The following is a 22,692-nucleotide window of genomic DNA, read 5'->3' as shown; positions in this document are numbered from 1 at the left end:
TACTGTTTAGAGTTGATAACACTACAATGTATATTTCTGTTTTCTGTTTTTATTTAGCACTTTATCATCACTTACATTCAATGCTGTGATATTTTAAAGCATGTGATTCACTCCTGAATCAGGTTACAATGCATTGATTTCAGAATAGCACAATGTTTCTGTGGTGACCTGCAAAAGCTGTAAAGAATACTCTTTTTCTTACAAAACACACTTAAAACTTACTTAAAAACTTACAATATTTCTCTCAACAACTCTACCAAAGTTCTATTTAATAATCCCAAGCTATGGGGATTTTTAGAATGACTATATGCTGCAAGCTATTAGTTTTCCATTACTAAGATTTATGTGGGTAACCTCTGTAGAAGACTCAAATGCTTTGTGGATTCAAATTCTCTCTCATAACTTGAGATAGGTGTTTCACCTTATATGTATTCTCTGAAAATTGTCTTACACTGAATTTCTGCATAAAAACAGAACTTCAAGGCTGTCAAACCAGTGCCCTTTTTTAAAACTAAAACTTCTGACTAAAGAGTTAATTTAAAACGCAGCTTTACTAGTGAGTAACTATTGCTATAAATGTCTTCCACCATAAAATTAAGCTACAGGGAGAAGCACAATAAAACTCTTGTTTTAAGAAGTTATTGAATAGAATCATACAATCATTCAGGTTAAAAAAGACCTTTAAGATCATCAAGTCCAACCATCACCCTAAAACAAGAAGTGTCTAAGTCCTGCCTGCTTGCAGATTCTCTGTTCTTAAATAAATAGAAAGGTACCTTTCTGTATTAAACAAATGATAAAAAGACCTAGGATGAATTTAAATCTTTTAAACTGTCATTGCATTGTTTTACTATCACTTCATAGCACAAAGAACATTCCAACTCAAATAAGTCTTTAATCAAGGTAGACTTTCAAACCCTGCAGCAAGAAATATTAGCATTTTTTCTTCCAAGAGATAAATCTATAAAACCTCCCTAGAAAGCCATTCCCTTGCCTAAGATCAACATCTGCCCTTCTGTCAAAGCTATCTGGTAAAAAAACTATCCAATCATCTCTAAACATGTTGAAATCTTCAGTAAGAATCATCCACTGCAGGCAGCTCTCAAATGCTCACTTAAAATATACAATAAATTTTCTAGAACAAATTTGTGGGTTTTTTTTGTAAACAACACTGGTGTAGGGAAAAAAAATAGTTTTGATTACTGTTCTCCTTGTTTGTTGTTTACCTTCTGTGTCTCATGAATGGGTGTGACAAACACCAGAGCTAGCAAAGGCAACCAGTACCTCACTCGGGATATATAAATAGGCTTCAATAGGCCCCAGCATCCCCCTTTTCCTCATCTTAATTTCGTCCAAAAATCAAAGGGACAACTCTTCAGTCTAAGGGGGATTCAAACCAAAGCTGAAAAGCCCAGCTGAATACAGGGCTTACAGTTCAGAGAAGACGACTAACATCCCCAAACGGGTGAATTAATACATTTTGTATCAACAAATTCATTATTTGGCAGGGTCCCATTTTTACCGATGGTATTTGGTGTGTAAGACTTTCAAAGAGCAGTGCTGTAGACCCTTGTGATTTGGCTCATAACTTCAGAGGTATAAAAAACTACATTTTGCCTGGAAATGTACTGGTAGAGTGAAAAAATGTATTGCTTATGGGAAATACCACTTAACCACAAGGCAGTCAGACTTTACTCTAGTTACAGCTTCCAGATTTTGCTTCAAGCTGTAGCTCTTTGCAGAATCCAAACTTGAGGTGACAAAAGCATGAAAAAAGTGTTGAAAAAAGTGGCAAAAAAGAAATGGCTGTAACATTTACACCTACTACTATCAGTATTTGCAGAAAAGCAACAAGAGACTCAAGATCTTCGGGCTGTGAACTTGAATAATAAACAACTGACACATTCCCTCATTCTGGGAGACATCAACACGACCATTTCTTCAGGTTTTACTAAAAGGGTGAGGAAAACAGCTACATTTATGATCTGTTTCTCTACACAATGCTATATATTTATACCTATTAATAGCTATATATGTATGTATACACACATATATACATATATGCATATAAAAACATATGAAAATGTATCTATGTACAGAAAAACAAAACCAATATAAAAACCAAAAAGTTTTGGTTAAGTAAAAGTAAAATGAAATTATACAGGTAGTTCTGATAGCTGGAGACCAAAACAAGCCTGAATCTGCTCAAAGACAGCGAAACTTGCTGATTTTGATGCGAGGTACTTACGTATACTATATAAACTACGCAGCAAATTGCACTACTTTATGCAATAAAAGGAAACTTTTTGGAACCTTTATGTAAGGTACTAGAAAAGGTACAGCAACAAGGAAAACTAATCTGCATAGGATTCCTTTTCACAACATACCGTCTAGTCTTTGAGTTAACTAGTCCACCCTACTATTAAAAAAATTACACTGCAAACTCCAGTGAAAGCATAAACTTACAGCTAACAGCTTTTTGAGCATTAAGAGAAGTATGCCTAAGCCATATACTGAAAAGCCAAGCCCTTTCACTCAGTAATTTAAGAATCTCATGTAATGAATTAAATCATAGTTATTGAATCATTCAGCTTCCAACACAACAGGTCAATACTGATGCATTAAAACCTTGAATAATCACTGTTATTTCATTAACTTGAAGTACTTCCCCCCTAAAATGTACTATAACAAACAACTGTAGTGTTCTAGGAAGCACTTGATTTTTTTTTTAATCATGACTGACAGCTGTGTAGAAGTATGGGTTAGTTTAAATAGTGTTGTGAAAAATATTATTATTTGCCTAGGCAGCCTCAACTAGTACAATAATAATTTTTTTATTATTATTTATTTTTTATTCATTATGTGGTAGTAGAAAATTCTTTATTACTTGCAGGTACTTCTCTGTTTCATCAACTCTTAAGCTTCTCCTACAGCCCAAGAATCTGTAAGCAGTAAAAAAAAAAAATAAAAAAAAAATGGGTAGGAGACAGTGCCTATTTCTATTCTAAGATAAAGAATCTGCTGACAGATCATTGAAGTCTGCCTATTTATCAAACAAAACCAAAACCAAAATACTGTGGGACTACTACCCCGACTTTTTATAAGCCGTAAATTCAACTGGCCCCTTGCCTAAGAACTGTTATGAGCATTGCCAGAATTCCTGTAAACATTAGTAATATCCTGCTAAAAAAGGAGCAAGGTTAAACCAGTAGCAATCTGGGCTAATGACAAAACATAGGAACCAGTGGAAAGGCTGTCAAGGACACTGTTCTCCCCTGCTGATGGAGGTCTGTGAAGAGCTAATTCTTCATTCTGCAATTTGAAGTCTTCACAAACATTTTAAGATCTCTTATGTCAAGGACTCCACTCTGGCCCCAGATTCTGTATTTTTCCTAAAGAAGAAATGCCTTCCATTTTTTTCCCATTCCTATGACTCTTATCAAGTACAGTACATCTGGCAAAATGAATTAAATCTACTTCCTGAGTACTCAAACAATTTCTGCAGATTTTCATAGATAAATGTTAATTTGAGGATCAAGTCCAGACTATGGTGCATATGAATCATATCTTAGAGCAATCTAAGGTTCAAATGGAAATCTTTGCCAACATTTGCTCCTCTGGGCCAGTTTCACTTATGGGCTTAATGTAATGTTCAATGCAAAAATACTGCCTAGAACTCAAGCACAGTGTTCAATCTCTATTAAACTCGCTCAAAAAAGCCTCACAATCTTTTTCACAGCATTGCTGCAATTTCACCTATTGCCTCCCCAGACAGCTTGTTTCCAACAGACTATTAAAGTGATTAAAGGTAGGTCAGCACCTGGACCTGAGTCCAGCTTGGGATTGACTCACGTTGACATAGCAACCCATCACCTAAAGACCTCTAAGAAAGGTCTTACGCAGATATGCATCATCAAAGAACTTGCTATTTTATTTACTAAAAAGATGCAAATATCTTGAAAAGTTTGTTTCGGTGGTTTTGTGTCAGCTATTAGGACTGAGTATGAACTTCTGTAAGTAGCAACCTTTGGCTTGGTAGAACACAGAAGATGTAGAGGGACAACGTGCAGGAGTGTCCAAGGGACACAATGGAATTGTAGAGCACAGATCCAAAGATACTCTACACTAAAAGCAAGAAACACAAAACTTGGTTAATCCTTATAGTTGTTATGCTGTGGGACAAAAAAAATCATGCTTTATATATGGTTCTACAGCCTGTCAGAAGGAACAGCAGCACCAAAACAGAATTAAACCATTCCTGATGCAAAAAGGTGTCAACAACATCCTTAATTTACCCTTCCTTAATTGGAGAATGATTGGATTTTGTTTTGGACTGCTTTGAGCTTGTTCTGTTGTTGGACAATTAGGAATGCTGCTTCCATGATCCACTGAAAAGCACTTCTGGCTTTTATTTCAGTAATCTAAGTGAGATTTCAAAAGAAAAAGAGCTGCATGCCAAATTAGAAGCGGCTTCCACTGGAACTGGCTGCTTACCAGCAACTTTTGTGACTAAATGTCTTTTGTGATGCAAAATCTGTATGATTTTCATCTTCCTCTGGCCCTTAATGCTATACGTTTCTTTAGAGTTAGAATCAATTCCCTAACTTAGGTGTGATCCTCTCTGCCTTCCTTCCAAATGCCTCCTTTGAACCCATTTTTCCAAAAAGACTATCCACACAGAATGATCTTCCCAGGTAATTGTGAGATTCTTTTTAGATTGGTTTCAAACAAGTGCCAGATGAAATAATAAGCATGAAACTACTGAGGATTGGGTTCATCTTCACCATTTAAACATGCAACTTCGTACTTCTGCACACAGACTGTTATCTTCATATCAGCTTGTAAATCACCTTGCAGTGTATGACATCTAGTGTTGACATTATTTATGTGGGAAAAATGATGACATTACACGATTACTAATGGGCCTTCTAGCAGTTCTATTCTTTTTCTTTCTTAAAGACTATGAATGTAAGATAGAGATTGTCTCATCGTCCTCTCTCCCTTCCTCCCTCCAGAAAAACCCTTTCAATCTGTACATTGCTTGATCTTTAATGATACCAGCAGAAGACACTTTTTATTCTTCTTAAATGTCTCAATGAAATAATTTTATTTAAATTGAAAAATATATAATTTTTAAAAATTGATTCACCTACGGTTTTTATATATAATGTCACTGAATATGTTAGCTGGATATTGCATTTAGCTGTAAGAGCTAATTATTTCTGACAGATTTCAGTTTATCAGAAACTGCAAGTCTCCCGGCCGCTATTCCTGTACCTACTGAGTCAGTAGATCTCTCTGCTGAGGAAGCCACTTGTGCCTCCAGCTCCAGGGTGAGGTTAAGCCATTTGACACAATGAATGATTCAGCAGGTACCAATCAACACGACAGTCACAAACTACCTGGTAACAAAGCCAGTTGAAATAAAGATTCAGTCCTCCTGACTGATAAGGACCAAAGCTATGCTTTATTCCTATACAACTCAAATATAATTTTACTTTGCCTGTGGTCAAATAGTCACAGGGTTCTGCTAAGGAGAACAGACAACACAGAATAAAAATCTTTAACAGCATACTGCATTGATGTATCTCATCTTTCCAATCACAAACATTGAGATCTTATTTTTGCAGTATCTGATTTTCAAGGAAAGGAAAAGGACAATGCAGGGAATAGATGGCAATTTTAATAACAACATTTGAAGAGTCTTTAAACATGTGCAGGAAACAGCACCGCAACCTAATGTTTCTGGTATTATAAAGGGTGCAGAAAAACCTAGTAGCAAGGAGAAACAATAACTAAACGCACTCAACAGTAGAACCTGTAACAAGCACCACACATATTCAACATACTAAGATTAAAATAATCAGAAATCAGCCAGGAACAGGTCTTTTTTTAAGAGCTAGAAACATAGCAGCTGACTGGCATTTGAGCTTTACTTGTAGGCCAGACTACTATTAATATAAAGTCTGCCTGCTGTTGTGTATGGATTTTTGCGTTTTGGATGCAGGATGAGAACGATGCCGGTAACACACTGATGTAGTTGTTGCTGGCAGTGCTCACCCAGAGCCAAGGCCTCTCCTGCTCCGTGCGCTGCCCAGCCAGCAAGGGGCTGGGGGTGCACCAGGAGCTGGGAGGGGACACAGCCGGGACAGCTGGCCCAGGCTGCCCAAAGGGGTGTCCCACCCACCCCACAGGGCGTCATGCTCGGCAAAAACAGCTGGGGAGAGGAGGAGGAACTGGGGGGACATTTGGAGCAATGGCACTTGTCTTCCCAAGGAACCGTTGTGTGTGATGGGCCCTGCTTTCCTGGGAGCGACTGACACCTGCCTGCCGATAGGAAGGAGCAAGCAAATTCCTTGCTTTGCTTTGCTTACACACGCAGCTTCTGCTTTACCTCATAAATTGTATCTCAGCCCATGAGTTCTTGCACTTTTACCTTCCCCGTTCTCTCCCCCATCCCACCTGGGGAGAGCGAGCGAGCAGCCGTGTGGTGCTGAGCTGCCTGGCGGGTTAGGCCACAGCACCTCTCCATTTGAGAAGTCGTGTTCTGAAATACAGGCTGCACAGACCTCCCTCCAATGTATCCAAAACTAGTTTTCAACATGACTGCAAAAGGAATAACAACCAACAAAAACTGGCATGGGAAGTCCCAAATGTGCTGTAAACAATGCAATGCTCCCTCCGATGTCAACAGATTTTCTGTCAACTTTATCCTATGCAGCATATTGGTGGTCTCAACAGACTTTCTCTGATGACATTATAATTGCCTAGAACAATCCTTATTGAAATCTCTTCAGTAGCTATAAAAGCTAGATTAGTTAAGACAAGGCTGTAGCATGCATTGACCTGAAATACCCAAAGCTGCACATTTATTTAACATATCAGGAAATTGCAGCTGAGAATCCACTGCTATTTGATCTGCTCTAATTCTACTGCAGTGAAAAATACTTCCCAAATCCTAGCAATGAAACAAGAAATACTTCCTATAGCCAGGTCCTGGACACATCTACCAATGTTTCTCTCCGGCTTGTTTAGTTAAGCATTAAATGTAAGAGTTCCTTTATCATTATCACTCTTAGGCAGACGTCAAGAGTGTTAAAAAAAAAGTGACTTTTTTTCCAGTTTCAGGATTCACCCCAATTTCCACACTCTTTTGTAATGGGAAATCTTTACTTTTGCTGTTCTAGAAAAAATCAGCTTCACAAGCCCTTTCTGTCCCCTCACAGCCTCATGTTTCTGCCACCTTTTCTCCCCTCCATCTTCAGCCCAGGACCAGCAGTAACTGCTACAAACAAGCCACTTTGGGCTTAGATACTCACAAAGTGCTCAGATGTAGCAGTATGAAGCATATGTTGAAAAAAGTCTGTCATGGATTCAAAAAGCTTCCGAGTAAAACTACAACACTGAAAGTCACACCACAACATACCTTGCAGAATTACAGGTTGTCTAAGAAGGTTTTTCCTTTCAATCATGAGTAGTTTCCTCATGATTTCTAGGCATCTGTCTCAGCCACCCCCTGGAAAAACCTATGCTGATGTCTTATTTCAGGAGTGGTTCATCATGCCAGACACTGGTGGATACCTTTCCAAATTGATAACAGTTCTTTGAAGCTGAGCAGTCAGGTGATCCCAAATGTACCTTGAGATTGGGGGAAAAAAGCCTGAGAGCATCTGAGGTACTTGATCATCCAAAGACTGAATTTTCTCAAGAAAATAAATCGCCTGTGTGCTCTTGCTCTGTAATATTTTTATACCCATTTACTAAATGAAATTTAAACTATCCTCTCGAACAGGAATCTTCTGTCAAGACTTTCATTAATAGGGGATTGTGATAAATGTTAATGTAGAATAGGATCAATTTGTCTGTCGAACAAAGCTCTCAAAATCAATCTGAGTATTACGCATCTTTTATTACTTCTTGACGTTTCTGATGGTTATGTAACCTTTTATTTTACTTCCCCAAGTCTTACCTATCATTCACGGAAGACTACCTGTTTATTAGCTTGCAATGAACACAATCTGAATAGTGAGATCAATACAATTTTGTAACACAGATGACATTTCTGATCCAGATCTATTAACAGCCAAGGCAAACTTCTCTGAAAGTCAATGCTGAATTCAAGTACCAACAGCTGATGTCCACAGACTGTAACAGAAAATCACTTAGTAAATGACACTTGAATTGTTCCCATGACATATACAATATAGTCCAAGAAAGTAAACTTGAAACTTTTAGTTCTTTGCTTCCAAAACGGAAAGCAACCTTTTTTTTTTTGTCTGGAGAGATTTTCTGGCAGCTCAAGAGAGGCAAGGTGCTGTGGCTCCACATCCCTGGGTCCAGCCAGTGGAGAGGCTGAGTATATACCCCCAGCAGGCACACACACAACCTTACATGTGCAATATGGTACATGGCGGTCCACAAGGACAGAAACACTCAGCATGCACACGACCACAAGTGGCAACTGTTGGCCCTCGTTCTGTTCTGCTCTCTAGGTGAGCAGGTTGAAAGGTCCAAAAGTGGGAAAAATATACATCTAAAGTCAGGACAGACAGCAATGATCAGGCACAGGGCATGGCCAAATACATGGACCAGCCACCTGTTTACACATCCTGACCGGGCAGAGAAAGTGAGACAGCTCTCAGCCACTGGGAACTGCTGAACTACAGAGCTTCTGGCAACTTCAAGCAGTACTTCGAACGTTCTCGTTCGTGCTAATTAGCCACGAGCAGCAGATTTTGTTTTTTAAACATTAAAAGCTTGGTAAAACAAAGTGATCTGTGAGGTAAACATTATATCAGGCTGCAGACTGAACAAAAGTTACATATTAACTGAATTCCTTACTATTTTCCATCTTTTATTTCAACATTTCTAATATATCAAAGCTTTCTGTGATACTCATGAGAAATTATCATAGATACAGTCTGAGTATTTTAATACATTCTTGCTGAATCTTGGAAAGAGAAAATAAATTGATGGCAAATTTTCAAAGTTATATCAATATGTGTGAGGCTACAGTTTGATTATACACTAAATACAGTTTCTGGACTGTAAAAGCTGGATGAAAAGCACAACAGCCGGATGACTCAGATTGCTGACCTGGTGTAAAACAACTACGTGGTTCAAAATGGTTGAGAAATTTTTGTCTGCGTAAGTTTCTGCCTGGAGAGTTCATGATGGATTATATAAGGTTTGATCAGATCAGGAGTTTTGCTTCATGACCCTTTAACATCTTCTCCAGTTTCTTTGTCTTCTCCTCCGAGATGACTATACCAGGTTGTCCTCAGCTCCCTTTCATTGCAGACTCAGTGCCTGTGCTTTCACTGAGTCTTTGGGTAGTCACCACTAGCCATACAACAGGGATTTTGTCCCTTTGTTTTAGTATTGGGCAACAGCCCTGTCAGGTTATTGCTGAGCATCCCAGAACATCTCTCTTAATATATCGTGTTATTCAAAAGGTGTACTGACAACTGCATCACATTACTCTATTTTGAGAAATTTTCATCTAATGAATGTGGACATGTTTGTTCATATCTACCTACAATAATACAAATATCAGTCTATGAAGAAAAACTGAACGGTATGGTACACAAAATACTGTCTAGAGTTTGAACTACAAGTCACTGTCACTACAGGTTCCCAAATATTTAAAACATTCCATAAAGAAATATATATACAACATTACAGTATTATGGGCATCCCATAATTGCAAATCTCTCTCAAAACACATACAGATTAAAGTTTAATTATTTTTAGATACTGTACCTCATCTGTAAATCAAAACATTCATTTCAATATTCAATTTATTTAATCTCTATCATATCCAGGACTTTCTGCATCAAAGGGCTTAACTGGGAATCACTTGTACCCTTTCTATTATCAACTTTGCAAACAGGTACAGTATAAGTACGATATTTATTCACCCTTACTATTTCTTTCAGATAGAAAGGCAAAATTGTTCTCTAGTACGCATCACTAATGGGTTTTGAACAAAGCCATTACAAAGACAGATGAAAAGTGGTAAAAAAAAAAAAAAAAAATCAACAAATTACTCAGCAAAAGTGACAATTCCAAAAGTCCAGGTTTTCATTAGCAGATTCTAGCAAATACAGGTACTTTCACCATTTACTAGCAAAAAAACGTTTTGCAAATCATGGTCACAAACTAGAAAAAGGAATGATTCTTTTGATTATTTGTTTGTAACATGCACAAAATAAAACTGCATTGTCCTGTGAGACTTAGATTCTAAAGGTCCCATGTAGCTAGTAGTAAATGTCATTTCTAAATTACTAATTATTTTTAATGCAAAGCAGTTATTCTAGATCTCATCATAATGGGGAAATATGAATTAACTAATGGACTGCTCAGCAGACAGTAATTATGACTCCATTTCTTTCCATTTATGCAAACAATTTCATGTTTCCTTTCAAAGAGACTGTATTTTCTTAAACTGAGAGAAACAACCTGTAAATTGCAAAGAAAAAAAATCACAGAAAATGTAAATAAAATCTGAATGCTATTTTAAATCAGGTTTATTTAAAAAACTGGGGGAAAAGGAACATTTTGGCATGTTAGGAAATAAAAAAAATGATTTAGTGGTGAAACAAAAACATCAGTTAAATGGGGGAGAAGAGAAAAACGTAGCAAAAAATCAAGGCAGATGAGAAGTTATAAAGTATAACAAATTATTAGATGAATCTAAAACACTGAGGAAAATAATATGGTGTCAGGCCTGGTTAGTGGCTAGTCGAGTTCCTCAGCATATGAGAGACAACACAAACTTGAATACCACAGGCCCAGTAGTAGATATAAACACAGAAATAAAAAGAATATTGACAGTAGTACAGTTCAGTATATATTTATATTCTATTTCCTAATATAAATAAGAGGCTATTTATGAAATTCTCTCTAACTCATTAGCTACCGAAGAAGAGGTTTAGCAATGTCTACTTGGAATTAGATTCATGAAACACTAGACCGGAACAGCTTGTACCTGTGATCTCTGGACATGGATAAGATGTCTAACTCTTTGATGTTAATCTTTAATTGATCTTAGAGCACTGGCAAAAATACAGAAGAATGGAAGTAGCTAACATTAGAGATTGCTGTATGTGTGAACTGCAGCAGTAATAAATTTATTCATTATCATGATATTCATGTTTGCTGCTATTATCCAAAATGGAAGAATAAAAGCTGCCTGTTTATTCTTTAACACAAGAATAAACATACTGTCCCATCTGGAAGTCTATCCAGTCTATATCAGTACGGTATCAATCAGGTATGATACAAACAGATCATTTTAAAACAGGAAAACACATCAAGAACGGTGGAATAGTCATTATTTTTTAAAAAAAAAACAACCAACAACTGTGGTCTTCATGAAGCAAACTAAAACTGTCCAAGATTAATGAAGAAGGAACAAATACACCAAAAAAAAAATTAACACCTGTTATAGCAGCCTGGGATTATAGACTAACTTGCATGTTTTCTATTACTATTTGAAAATGTTACAAATTCTGTTTGCAACACACATACATACGTACATATATATACACACACGTAAGATATTTATAACTCAGCTAAATCTCTTGTATTTCTTAGATCAGTTATTAATACAAAAATAAAACACTGAATTATACTCACCCCAGGATACGGTTCATTCCATGCCTAGCAGCATAATGTAGTGGAGTATTGTGCTGGTAAGTTTCTCCATAAGAAGTATTTGGGTCAAGAGTTTCTTTTAGTTGAGGGTTGCTCTCATATATTTGGCAGGCCAGATTTTCATCTCCATTTATAAGAGCTTTGCGGAATTTGGTAGTTGTATTTCCCATGTTGCTATTCTAGCTACCAATGGCACTTTTTCCTTTCCCCTTCATCCACTTGCGAGGTTCTGTAACATGCTTCACAGCCTAAAAAGACAAACAGTATTTCAGTTATTCTGTAAAGCACCCTTTGCTAGATGAATTCACCTGAAACTACAGCACTGTAAGCGTGCACATGAAGATTACTTAGGGCCTGTAAATTCTGCTCATTAATTGATGAAGTCCTTATAGATAGACATATACAAATTCCCAATTCTTCACGGATTATTTCCCTATTAAATATTTTAACTACATAGACTCTTCAAACATACAGAAAATAAAAAGATGGTCAATATCCATCTGTATTAGCAGACAAGGATGAATTTCCATGGAAGAAAAGTCAATTAGAGACTAGAAGAGATTTCAAATCATAGCAGAAACAAAGTCAAATCCTTAAACAAGGAGGTAAAATTCTTCAAAAGTATGCACGAAATCAGACCTGAGTTAACTGTTACTTAAAGAACATCAAGTAAAAATGTGCTTGAAGTACCTATGCACATGTTGGTGGGTGTAAGCAGCAGGTTTTTGCGCCAGCAAGACCAATACACACAAGCACAGGATTTATTATCATAAAATCATTAAGGCCCCATCTTAACAGTACTGCTAAGCAGATTCTTAAAAATGTTAACCCCATTTGAAAAATGACACTTACAGACCAACAGTGGAAGGGTCCATACAACACCAGGCATTATAATGGCACTAGCCAGCTGCACCTTACAAGAACTTCAGAGAACTGCCAGCTGCCCCGTTCCCCTGCCTCTCACCTTTATCTGATGTAGGGGACCAGCAGATAGAGTTATAGGAAGCCTGGGCAGTCAGAGCATCCCAGCTCAGCTCAGCTCATGAGATGGGACAGCAGAGGCTTACCAGGTCGTGCAGTCTGAAAGAGCACACTGTGTTTTGTGTCAGAGGGACAGAAGGGGGACTCAGCACCAGGCTGCAGCTGGTAGCACAGTGAACCTTCCAGGAGGTCTCTTTTGTGCACGAGTCACCCCATGCACACTGCTCCATGCCAGATCCTTCCCCCCACAACATGCTCTCTGGGATCCAAATATGCCAGGCACAGCAGGTTAGGAAACTGAAATTGATTGTGTTTGGTACCTACAATCAGGCAGGGCAGGAGCCTCTATGTGCCCAGTACCTTATGTTCTGCTGGTTGGGACCATCTCAGACTTCCCTATTTGCTCTCCAGCACAGTTACTGGTGCCCAGACCACCTTGTAGACATAACAAATAGAGGAATGCAAGGAGTCTGCTGTTGCAGAAAGTCTCAGAGAATCAGGATGTATATATAATCCACATGAAAAAGATTTGGGGAAACTCTGGGGAACAGCTGCAATGCACTTTTGTTCCCACAGAGCAATCCTTTCATGAGCTGCCTCGTCTTACTGTGAACTTACAAGTTACATTAATCGCAAGAGTAACAACGTGCAGGACTGAGCATGCTTGCACACTTTTACTTTTCATCCCAGTCTTCCTACAGCTTTGCTTAGGCCCCATTCTGCATGGGATGCTGCTGGCTGGACCCTGCGCCATCCCCTCTCTGCAGCCCCACTCACAGGTCATTTGGTGAAGAGGAGGGAAAACTTTTCATCCTGATATCACCAGTGCACATCCCTCAGTTTGAGCCACTCTAGAAGGAGCACAGTGCCCTTGGCAGCCTCCACTTTCATCCCCTTTTCCTTCAAAAATGCGACGAAGCAATCCTTATTTTGGAGTTATGTCCTACTGCTTGATGCCACTGTGGGACGAGAGATCTGCTAAACCAGCTAACTCAGCACGCTGAGCGCAGCGCCTCTGTCCTCCCCTGCCAGAGTCAAGCAACTGCGTTAATCAGCTACACGCTTCTCATAATAACAGAGAAGTAGGTACCCCAAAAGCAGACGCACACCCTGTTATAAACACAAACCAAAGCCCAGATTCTTGAATTCTGCAGCATTTTGTGTCTTTTTGTTGTCCCTGTATTTTAAGATATAAGCATGCCCCGATACTATGTTCATACTCTTTAAGAAGGCTCCTGCGTGTTCACACTACCACGTCACAGCCTTCAGTGCTTTAGATTAATGTGCTTCCCGACATACCAATAGCTGCATTAGTGTAAATATTCAGTAGTTGTAGGCTTTAATGAAATAGCGTGCAAAACCATGAAGATATCTTTACCCTTTTCAATAAACCAGCAGTTCATATTTCTCTCTACATAAAACAAAATAAATAATGCCTAATACCTTCAGCAGCTGGGATCTCAAAAATAACTTGAAAGAATGACTTTCAGTCAAGCAGTCAGGTTTGTTACAAGAAAAGGTTACACTATTATATTATCCATTAATCCCCTATCCACCACCAATAGCTCTTGAGGCCATAAACAAAATTAGACAAGAACAAATGCCTGAAAGATATCACATTACTCAAATCTTCATGAAAATCAATAATGCAGATCCCACTAGCGCCCTCAATGACCAAAAAAGCACAAAAACTTCTCCCATTGTCTGAAATTAGAAGGTAAGAGCATCAATTGCTGCGCACTTATTTCTGGCAATTAGCACATGGCTAGCTTGCGTCAGCTGCAGCACACCTCCTGCCCCACACATTAAACAAACCTGGCGATGGCTGAGAGGGGGTGCTAGGAGTCTAAGGAGATCAGATGGTGCCCTCGGGGAACCTGAGAAGAAGATGGGGCAGGGTGATTCTGCTGAGAAGTTGAAGCAGAATTCTATGTATTTAGGCAGAGGTCTGTGAACGCATGGGAGAGCTGAGGGTCTGTGGTGGGTGGCTCTAGAGAAATTAAGAGCTCAAGTTTGTGCAGTGCAGAACCTGTAAATTTCATTAGTTCCACTGCACGCTGAATGACCTATTTATTTTTTGATGGAGTATGGATATATTAGATGGTAGCACAGTGTTCAGGAATGAATAATAAAAGAAGTAAGCGCGTTGCCCAAAATATTATGTACATTACCATAACATCTGGGAGTTTTAGGAACATGCAGCATGTACTGCAAAACAGTGACATCTGCTTCCCTAAAAAAAAAACCCTACATACAGCCTATGTGTACAACAAAGGGCTATATACGATACAGACATGATACAGCAAGGTGAATGAAGAAAAACAGTAGAATACTGCTCTACATAACATTCTCCAAATCTTTAGATTCTCAGAGTCAAAGGAAAGGGAGAATTTTAAGTAGGATTATAAAGCAGAGCAATAATGTGGCTTTGAACAGACGCAAGTGCAACTTCTCCTATAACTAAGAATCAGCACAGAGGTATTGAAAATTTAGCAAATGGCTAATTGAACTATAATCATCACATTATCAAAAGGAAATGAACGATGATAGAATGGGGATAGTCCAGGAAAGCACTTCAGGTGAAGGCAAACAACTTGTATTTGATGTGATAGCAAGAAACCAATCTCTGGAAGAAAGCAAGGAGAGAAGTGACGGGGTCAAAACTAATCTAGGAAACAATTTCCTATTTAAAATACAGGATGCTATAAATTGTGCTAACGCCTTTCACCTTCATACAGCATCCATAAGACGATTCATCTTTCTCACTCTTAGCCTTTTATGCCTCAGTAATTTGGTGGGTCACACTGCAGTTTTCTTTTCTGGATTAGCCATTGCCCGTGCCAGGAGAAATGCAGAAAGATGGGTGAAGCTGCCTCTGCACATTGCCCTAACAGCGGGCTCCCAGCACCTTGGGAAGTCCAGAAGAAACCAAGACCTGACAGCTGCTGCCTCCCTCAAGCTGCTGTGGCTGCCGAGTGTCCTGCTGTTAAAACATCCGACGTCTGCTGGTTGTGTCGTCTGACAGGTCTACCAGAGCCTAAAGAAGCCTACTTCAGCTGAAGGAGAAAAAGGACAAAATGTGAGCTGTTGCAACAAACTTCTGGATCTGACAATGGCTGAGAGGGGCCCAGGCTGCCTTCTTTGTGTTTTTTTTTTTTCTTATTTTTTTTTTCCATTCCATTAAGGGCTTCCCATCCATTAGGTGCTCTCGGAGGACAGTGAGCTAACAAGGCCGGTGCTGGAACCAGGCAGTGATTCATCAGAGAGGAGACTTGGTTTGCTCTTTCAACCCTCCATTTCACGCATCTGAAGGCGACAGGCATATGACACACACATTTCCTCCTTAAAGAGAAAGAGAAGGGGGGCCTGGAAGGTCCAGCCAGGCCACAGCCTCAGGGACTTGGAGGCTCCCATGGGCTGAATACTGGGGTGGCTGACGCTGCCTCAGCAGCTGCCAGGCTGCTATTGCTAGAGTCTGCTGTCAGTGTCACTGTCCTTGCTTTGGTGCTTACATAAACTTCTAGGCTATTTTCTTAATGCGATGTGCTATAAAAACATTGCAAAATAACAAAAAGTACAACAGGAAAATGGCAGTCTTCAAATATTTCATCTGAATAAAATGGGACTCGAAGAGAATTTTACAAGACAAAGACGAGATATTTGTCTGGTAGGCAGACCTGTTTGCAAATTTTCAAGTTCTGTGACAACAAAACGGCTGTATCATAGCCATTATTGTAACCTCGTAATATTTATTACAACAACAAATATCACTATGACCTTTTATACCAGAGAATACAGGAAAAACAGTTAGCAAACACAGCATTTAGTATCCCCCTACTATTTCAGAATTTCAAACATCAACAATCACACTCATTCAAACTTAGCAACTGTCTTTACTACTCTACCATTCCCCAATAAAAGTTCCAGGTTAATCATAAAGCCAAAATACTGTTTGCACAAACCGCCTTAAAGTCAAAGGAAAGATTCCCATAAACTCCGTCAGGAGCATCACACTTCTCTGCTTTGGCAACAAGCAGTAAAACTTCTATGGACTTATTAGCAACACCGCTAAAAGCAGCACTTTGATATCACAGCTCTATAAATATTTAACAAAGAGATGGATACTCCCACAGGAGCCTGAAGACGAAGCACAAGATGAAAAAAGAGTGAATACCGAAAGACTTGGGTATATCAAGGTACAAATGAGATTTTGAGAGTAGTCGCACCAGCTGCCCAATTGCTATTGATTTTTTCATGGGTATCATCATAGACGTGAGTTTGAAGAAGGATGACTGTAATGGCTTAAAAGGATTTTAGAAATAGTCCTCCCTTGAAGTAGTGCCACGGCGCTTGCTAGAAATTTGTAACAAATGGTAAAATATCATATAAGAGGGACCAGACAACTATTTTTGAAGCCTCCTATTTCTAACACTCATTTTGGAATCATGTATTCAGCACGAGTCTTTCATGAGATGACATACCTCCCTAAATTTACATTTGAATTGCTTTAATACTGAAGCAAAATTTCTCGCTGAATGTAGCACTAGCATGTGATCGTACAGCAGCCGTTTCCTATCTTGGGGGATAGGAAAAGGAAAGGGAGATATACTGTACTACACAGTACTGCTCAGTAAATCTAAAGAAAACGTTATATATTTCTTGCACAAAAAGAAATCTTTTATCTATATGATGAGGAAAGATCATCAATAGAACCAATCATCATTTGCAACTGTTACTTTGCAGTGTAACACTTCTTAATTCTAAAAAGTTTGAATACCATTTGTTGGCTGAAAAAAGAGTATTTCTTACTTAAAAAAAGTATTTTTGCATGTAAACTATAAGAAAATTATTGTGGAATCAATAGTAAGCCAAGCTGAAAGAAGAAAGACATTACATAGCCTCTAACAATTATATCTTAATACTATCAAAATGAAGTTTTGATATTGGTAATATAATGTGGTTTTTATACCCTTGCAAAGACAACTGCTAACAAACTGCCTACACAAAAAGGAGAAAGAAAAAAGATATCAAAACAACCTTTTTTCCAAAAGTACCTTGCTTTTGTTGAAAATATAAAATATTTTACTGCATTCTAAATGCATCTTCTGTTCTAAGCACAGTTAGCTCAAAAGGTAACTATTTTATTTGCTTTGGATACTGCAGTTAAACAGTTCATTTTTATAAGGTGAGTTTATAAAATATTTACTGCAGAGTCTGTCCTGCATTACAAATCATAATTAATTGCAGAAGGGAATCATGCGCAGCTTCATGTTTTAGGAAAAAAGCCTACTAACCTGGTACATTTAGGAATGTTGCGCCATGATGAATTACAATCTTCACTACTGGGATGGACTAACACGAATGAAGCAAGTCAAAAGTTGTTATAATTCTCAGAATACTAAGTCCTCTCAAACAAGAAAAAGCCCTGTTGATTTCTTCTATTCATTCCTGGCCCTATCCTCTGTCCAAGAAGTAAAGAGAACAACAGTACCAAAATACATTCACTTTATCAAGAGGACAGAATTAAAAAAAAGCATGCAAACATGGATACTTACTTCAGTATAGCTGGCAGATATGTCTATAATTAAGATATAGTAGAAAATGTTAGGTTAAAGCTAATTTTTACTAGTTTCCAATAAAGATGTAAGATTTACCAAACTTGAATTACTAAGCAAAAATTTCTCTTGCTGGACATCTGCTTCTGGAGGAATATTTCTGCACAATTAAGTAACAAGTGTGCTAGCAAAGCCTGAGAATCAAGTTATGGAAAAGGGGTAGTTTTCTGAATCTTTTTAAGCTAATACAACTTACTTTCTTGTTGTTGTGGTGGTGTTTTTTTTAATTGCTTTTGTTTGTTTTGTTATTGTTGTCATTTTTTAAATTGAAATAAGATACATTCTAAGGTTTGTGCCAAAAGATCTGAAGTCATCACCATGAAATAATGAAAGCATCTCATCCACTTTAAGCCTTCTGCATGGAGCTTGACATTGTCAAATTCAGTGTTATGTTTTACATGTCCAATCATAGACCAAAAAATGAACCTAAAATACCAATGTAGAGAATTATCTACAAATATAGCACTGGTTAGCCTTAGTAGAAAAATAACCAATATACATTCTTTTTGTTTCAAACACTAAGGTTGAAAAGTGGCATTAATGTTGAGAATTTACTTGAATAAAATATAGTGCAGGGTTGTGGAGGAATTATTTCCTCATTATACGTTTGTAGGACAGAGAGTCTACCAACTCATGTTACAATCTTCTGCTGGCTAACGTGCCCACAACTAGAAGGCTTAAAGCTATTGCTAAACTCAGTAATTTGAGACTTTGGCTTACTGACTCAGGCACAAAGACTTTGATCCAGGTGGAAGATTTCCTTTCTTACACACTTCTTTTGCCTGCCTCCAACTCCAGTTTGCAGAGAAAACAGACTTTTAAGCATGGCTCTGGTTTCCTCTGCCTTGATACACTGAGAGTGATGCCATAGGGACAGATGCAGCAGACTAGAAGCAGTTATCAGTTTATGATAAAAAAATAAAAATAAAAACAACAATCTAGTGGCATAACTTAAAACGTGCAGCTGTTTCTATACAAACTTTTCTTTTTTTTTTTTTTTTTTTTTTTTTAAGGGAGCAGCAATTCAGGATAATGGAACAAAAGACTTACCATTCTATAACTGTGCACTGAAGTACGCAATAGTCTAACGTGTAATTGCAGATTATTTCATATTTATTTCAGGGCACTATGTCTTTAGAGAGTTATTTAAAAAACAGCAGTAAAATCTGCAAAGTTCTCTGAAGTCCAGATAAAATTTTGGAGTCGTTCCCAGTGCAACATTCTGTCAAGGCCTTAATAATCTGATTTAATTTGCTGTAGCTTTAGTTACTGATACAAGAGAGATTTTCTCCTTTATGGCCTTTTCAGGCTCCAGTCTTAAAATACAGCAGAACTCTTTTCGGGCTAGCTTTTCACTCCTCAGATTAAACAGACTAACCAAACCTTACATAATATAAAATACCTGCTTCTCAAATAATACTGACACTACTGCTCCAAGACCTCCTCTATCTGCATCAGAAGGTGAAGAAGCACAGCAAGAAAGGTTTGACTTTTTTTTTTTTTCAAGAGCAAGACAAACTGCATGCAGACATGCTTGATAGCTGTGGCATTGTAATCTCGAGCACACTTTATTTTAGTATGAAAAACTCACTACAGACTGCCCAACCTACTAAAATATCCGAAAACACGTCTGCCACAGCACGTAAAATACTGTTAGCTGCATAAATGTCTACAGAAGTGACTTCTCTGCCACAGGTCAGTGCAGGTAACAGCACTTTTGCATCAAGCACTGGACCCAAGCACTAGATGCCAAAGTGAACAAATATCACCCAGCCTCCTGTGTAAAGAAGCACGGGCAGCTGTGAGTCACCCAACAGTCAGCATCGGTGACAAACCGAAGAATAAGAACCGGAGACTGGCAGCTTCCTTTAGCAGTGCCATTTCTTTCACATTGGCAGCACGAGAACCCCATCCTGTGTAATGCTTTGCTGCTGCATTTCTCCTTAATCACATACGCTGTGGCTGCTGCGCCAGCTGGGATTTGCAAAAAGGACTCAAATACATTTTATTTAACTGTAAGGTAAGCAACGACCCAGCTCGGTTCAGTTAGAGATGAATGTCTGTCACCTCCAACAGACAAAAAGTACAGGGTAAAACGGCCGCTGAGAGTGACAAGGTAAAGGTTTACAGAGGAATGGACGGGTGGAATGGACACGGTGGCATTGTCAGCAGCAAAAAGCCCAAAGAAACGCGTGGATTCCTATCAGACTGACCTGCTTAGAAAAACTGAGGATAAAGAAAACCAGTTCTGGGCAATTGTGCCAGGAAAAGGAGCAGGAATGAAGACAGCAACACAAAATTGGCTATAAAAAAACCTACAGGGAAGTTGATTAACCAGCCTAAATGGGGTGCAATGTGCCTTGACCCTGCCTTGACGGAGTTCAGGATGTATTTTTCAAGTATGCTTGCTCAGCTTAACACAATTTAAAAGCCTTGTTAAGATTCAGGTGAACAGGTTTGAAATTGCACTGTAACCTAAAGAGAACCCTCTGGAGAGCCTTTGTGATAAACCGCCCAGCTAAAAGCTTTAATGTTAACACAGTTTTCAGTGGCATTAAACTGATACAATTGAAATCCAAACTTTTTGGCATAAAACGTCCAGGCATATCTACAGAGAGCAAAAATAAAGAGCCTGGCAACACAGGGCTGCTCAGGATCAGAATCATCCACAGCAAAATCTGAAAAAAATCTCATACATTGAAAAACCTTAACATGTTCCTGAAGCACAAACCTCTCAGTTCGATGAAGCTTTCTCATAGTTAAGAGCATCAGCTGGGAGGGTCGTGCTGCAGCTGTATCTCGTAAATAGGCAACAGGCCTGGATGGTGGATCTCAAAAAGTAAGAATAGTTAATATATGAGGTAAGTCAACTGCAATCAGGCTGTACATAGTTGGCATTGTTCCACCACTTTCTAAAAACACACAGTTGCATTATGCAGGAATAATAAATATCTGAAGTCAGTGCATTTCAACCCCAAAATTACTGCTTTTATGAACGATAAATCACTTTAATAAAGTAAGAAGTTAAAAAGGTGAGCAAACAAGTAAAACTAGATTTTCAATGTAGAGACTCCCAAAATACCATCCTGTATTTTAAGTTGTTCGAGTAAAGCAATAATCACAGAATCCTACCGCTGACTCCGGACTCGTAACTTAGATCCAGCATTTGGTCTGTAGGCTGCTGATAGTCTGCAGCTCACAAGTTTTGAATAACCTAACCAACCCTTACCTTAATTTGTCTATTCTTATTACCCCAGTAACTGAAAGCACTGAAAAGAATATTATGCAGCATTTCAAGGAATATGCAAGGCATGAAAAGTTCCCTGTTGTCACATAAGTAACATGACAGAGTGACAGAGCACATCTCTCACTTGGTGCGTTACAATTATTTCATAAAGATCTACGGGATGCAACTTTTTAAAACACACCCTGCATTAAAGAAGTATTTCTTCCTATGCTATTCAAGTGGGCGGTGAGGAAAGCATATTAAGCTGTTGGAGGAAGATGACAAACAACATTCACAAAATTACTGGACCAGAAACAAACGTGCACACACTTTTATTGTTTCCTGGAAGCATTCTTACATGCTGGCTTTGTTCTCTATAAAGCTAAGAGACAATGTGACCTCGCTGATCTCCCAAAGATATCGTGATTTTTTTCAGATGAATGAACAAATCAATTTCCTTTTAACAAAGAGGTAATTTAACTGGTCAGCACTCCTTCAAAGCAACACATTCATTTAAGGTCTAAACACAGAGTCCGGGACATCATTGTGTGTCTAAAATGAGACAGACTCCCACAGCAAAACACAGTTTCTATACAATATTTCAGAAGTGTTTTACGACATTTCTGAGATGCAACTTTAGGAACTATTTAACTATTTTGAGTCCAAGAAGCACACATCCTGTTTGCCAAGGTTGCGAGTTCCCAGGATCTCACGAGCATCACTGCCACGAACTCGTCACTCAGGTAACCACAGAGACAAGAACCATCACCTGCACCTTACGCATGCCCCCAAATTAGCAGACTTGCAACTGCTGCAGTTCTGATAAAATATACCCACGGGCAAAATTCTGACTCTGGCAAGGAAACGGCAAAAGATGTATTGGATCTAATCTAACATTAATTTACACTATTCTGTGATTAAACACGTATTTTTAACTTTTGCCAGAAAACCTATGCTGAAATGTTGGGTTGTTTATTCCACTGCATACAAATTGTTTGAACATTTATATAAAGGCTACGGATAACAAATGTAATTATGGCACGTCACTTACAGTTTATATTTATGAAGATTATTCTTGACTCGAGTATAATTGCAATGAAACACAACGTTGTTGCACGACAAAGATTTTTGGTTTCAAGATTAATATCAAACCAAAGAAAACAGTGAGAAAGAAAGAGAATAAAGTTATTTTCAAAAAAAAAAAAAGACAAC

At 38.3% G+C, this 22,692-nt stretch overlaps 1 protein-coding gene across 3 annotated transcripts in view; it reads right to left on the bottom strand.

The window, feature by feature from the left end:
* ANKIB1 (ankyrin repeat and IBR domain containing 1) overlaps positions 1–22,692 on the bottom strand; it is a 94,244-nt gene that overhangs the window by 53,162 nt on the left and 18,390 nt on the right. For all 3 annotated transcript variants that reach the window (XM_050709062.1, XM_035545407.2, XM_035545405.2), the window contains exon 2: positions 11,641–11,906. In XM_050709062.1, coding sequence (XP_050565019.1) covers positions 11,641–11,828 — 188 coding nt within the window. In that variant the 5' untranslated portion in view covers positions 11,829–11,906. The remainder of the gene's footprint in view (positions 1–11,640; positions 11,907–22,692) is intronic.

The sequence above is a fragment of the Cygnus atratus genome, chromosome 2 (genome assembly GCF_013377495.2).
Source record: "Cygnus atratus isolate AKBS03 ecotype Queensland, Australia chromosome 2, CAtr_DNAZoo_HiC_assembly, whole genome shotgun sequence".
Taxonomy (NCBI): Eukaryota; Metazoa; Chordata; class Aves; order Anseriformes; family Anatidae; genus Cygnus; species Cygnus atratus.
The sequence above is the reverse complement of the archived record's forward strand: the minus strand, read 5'-3'. Positions and strand labels throughout refer to the sequence as shown.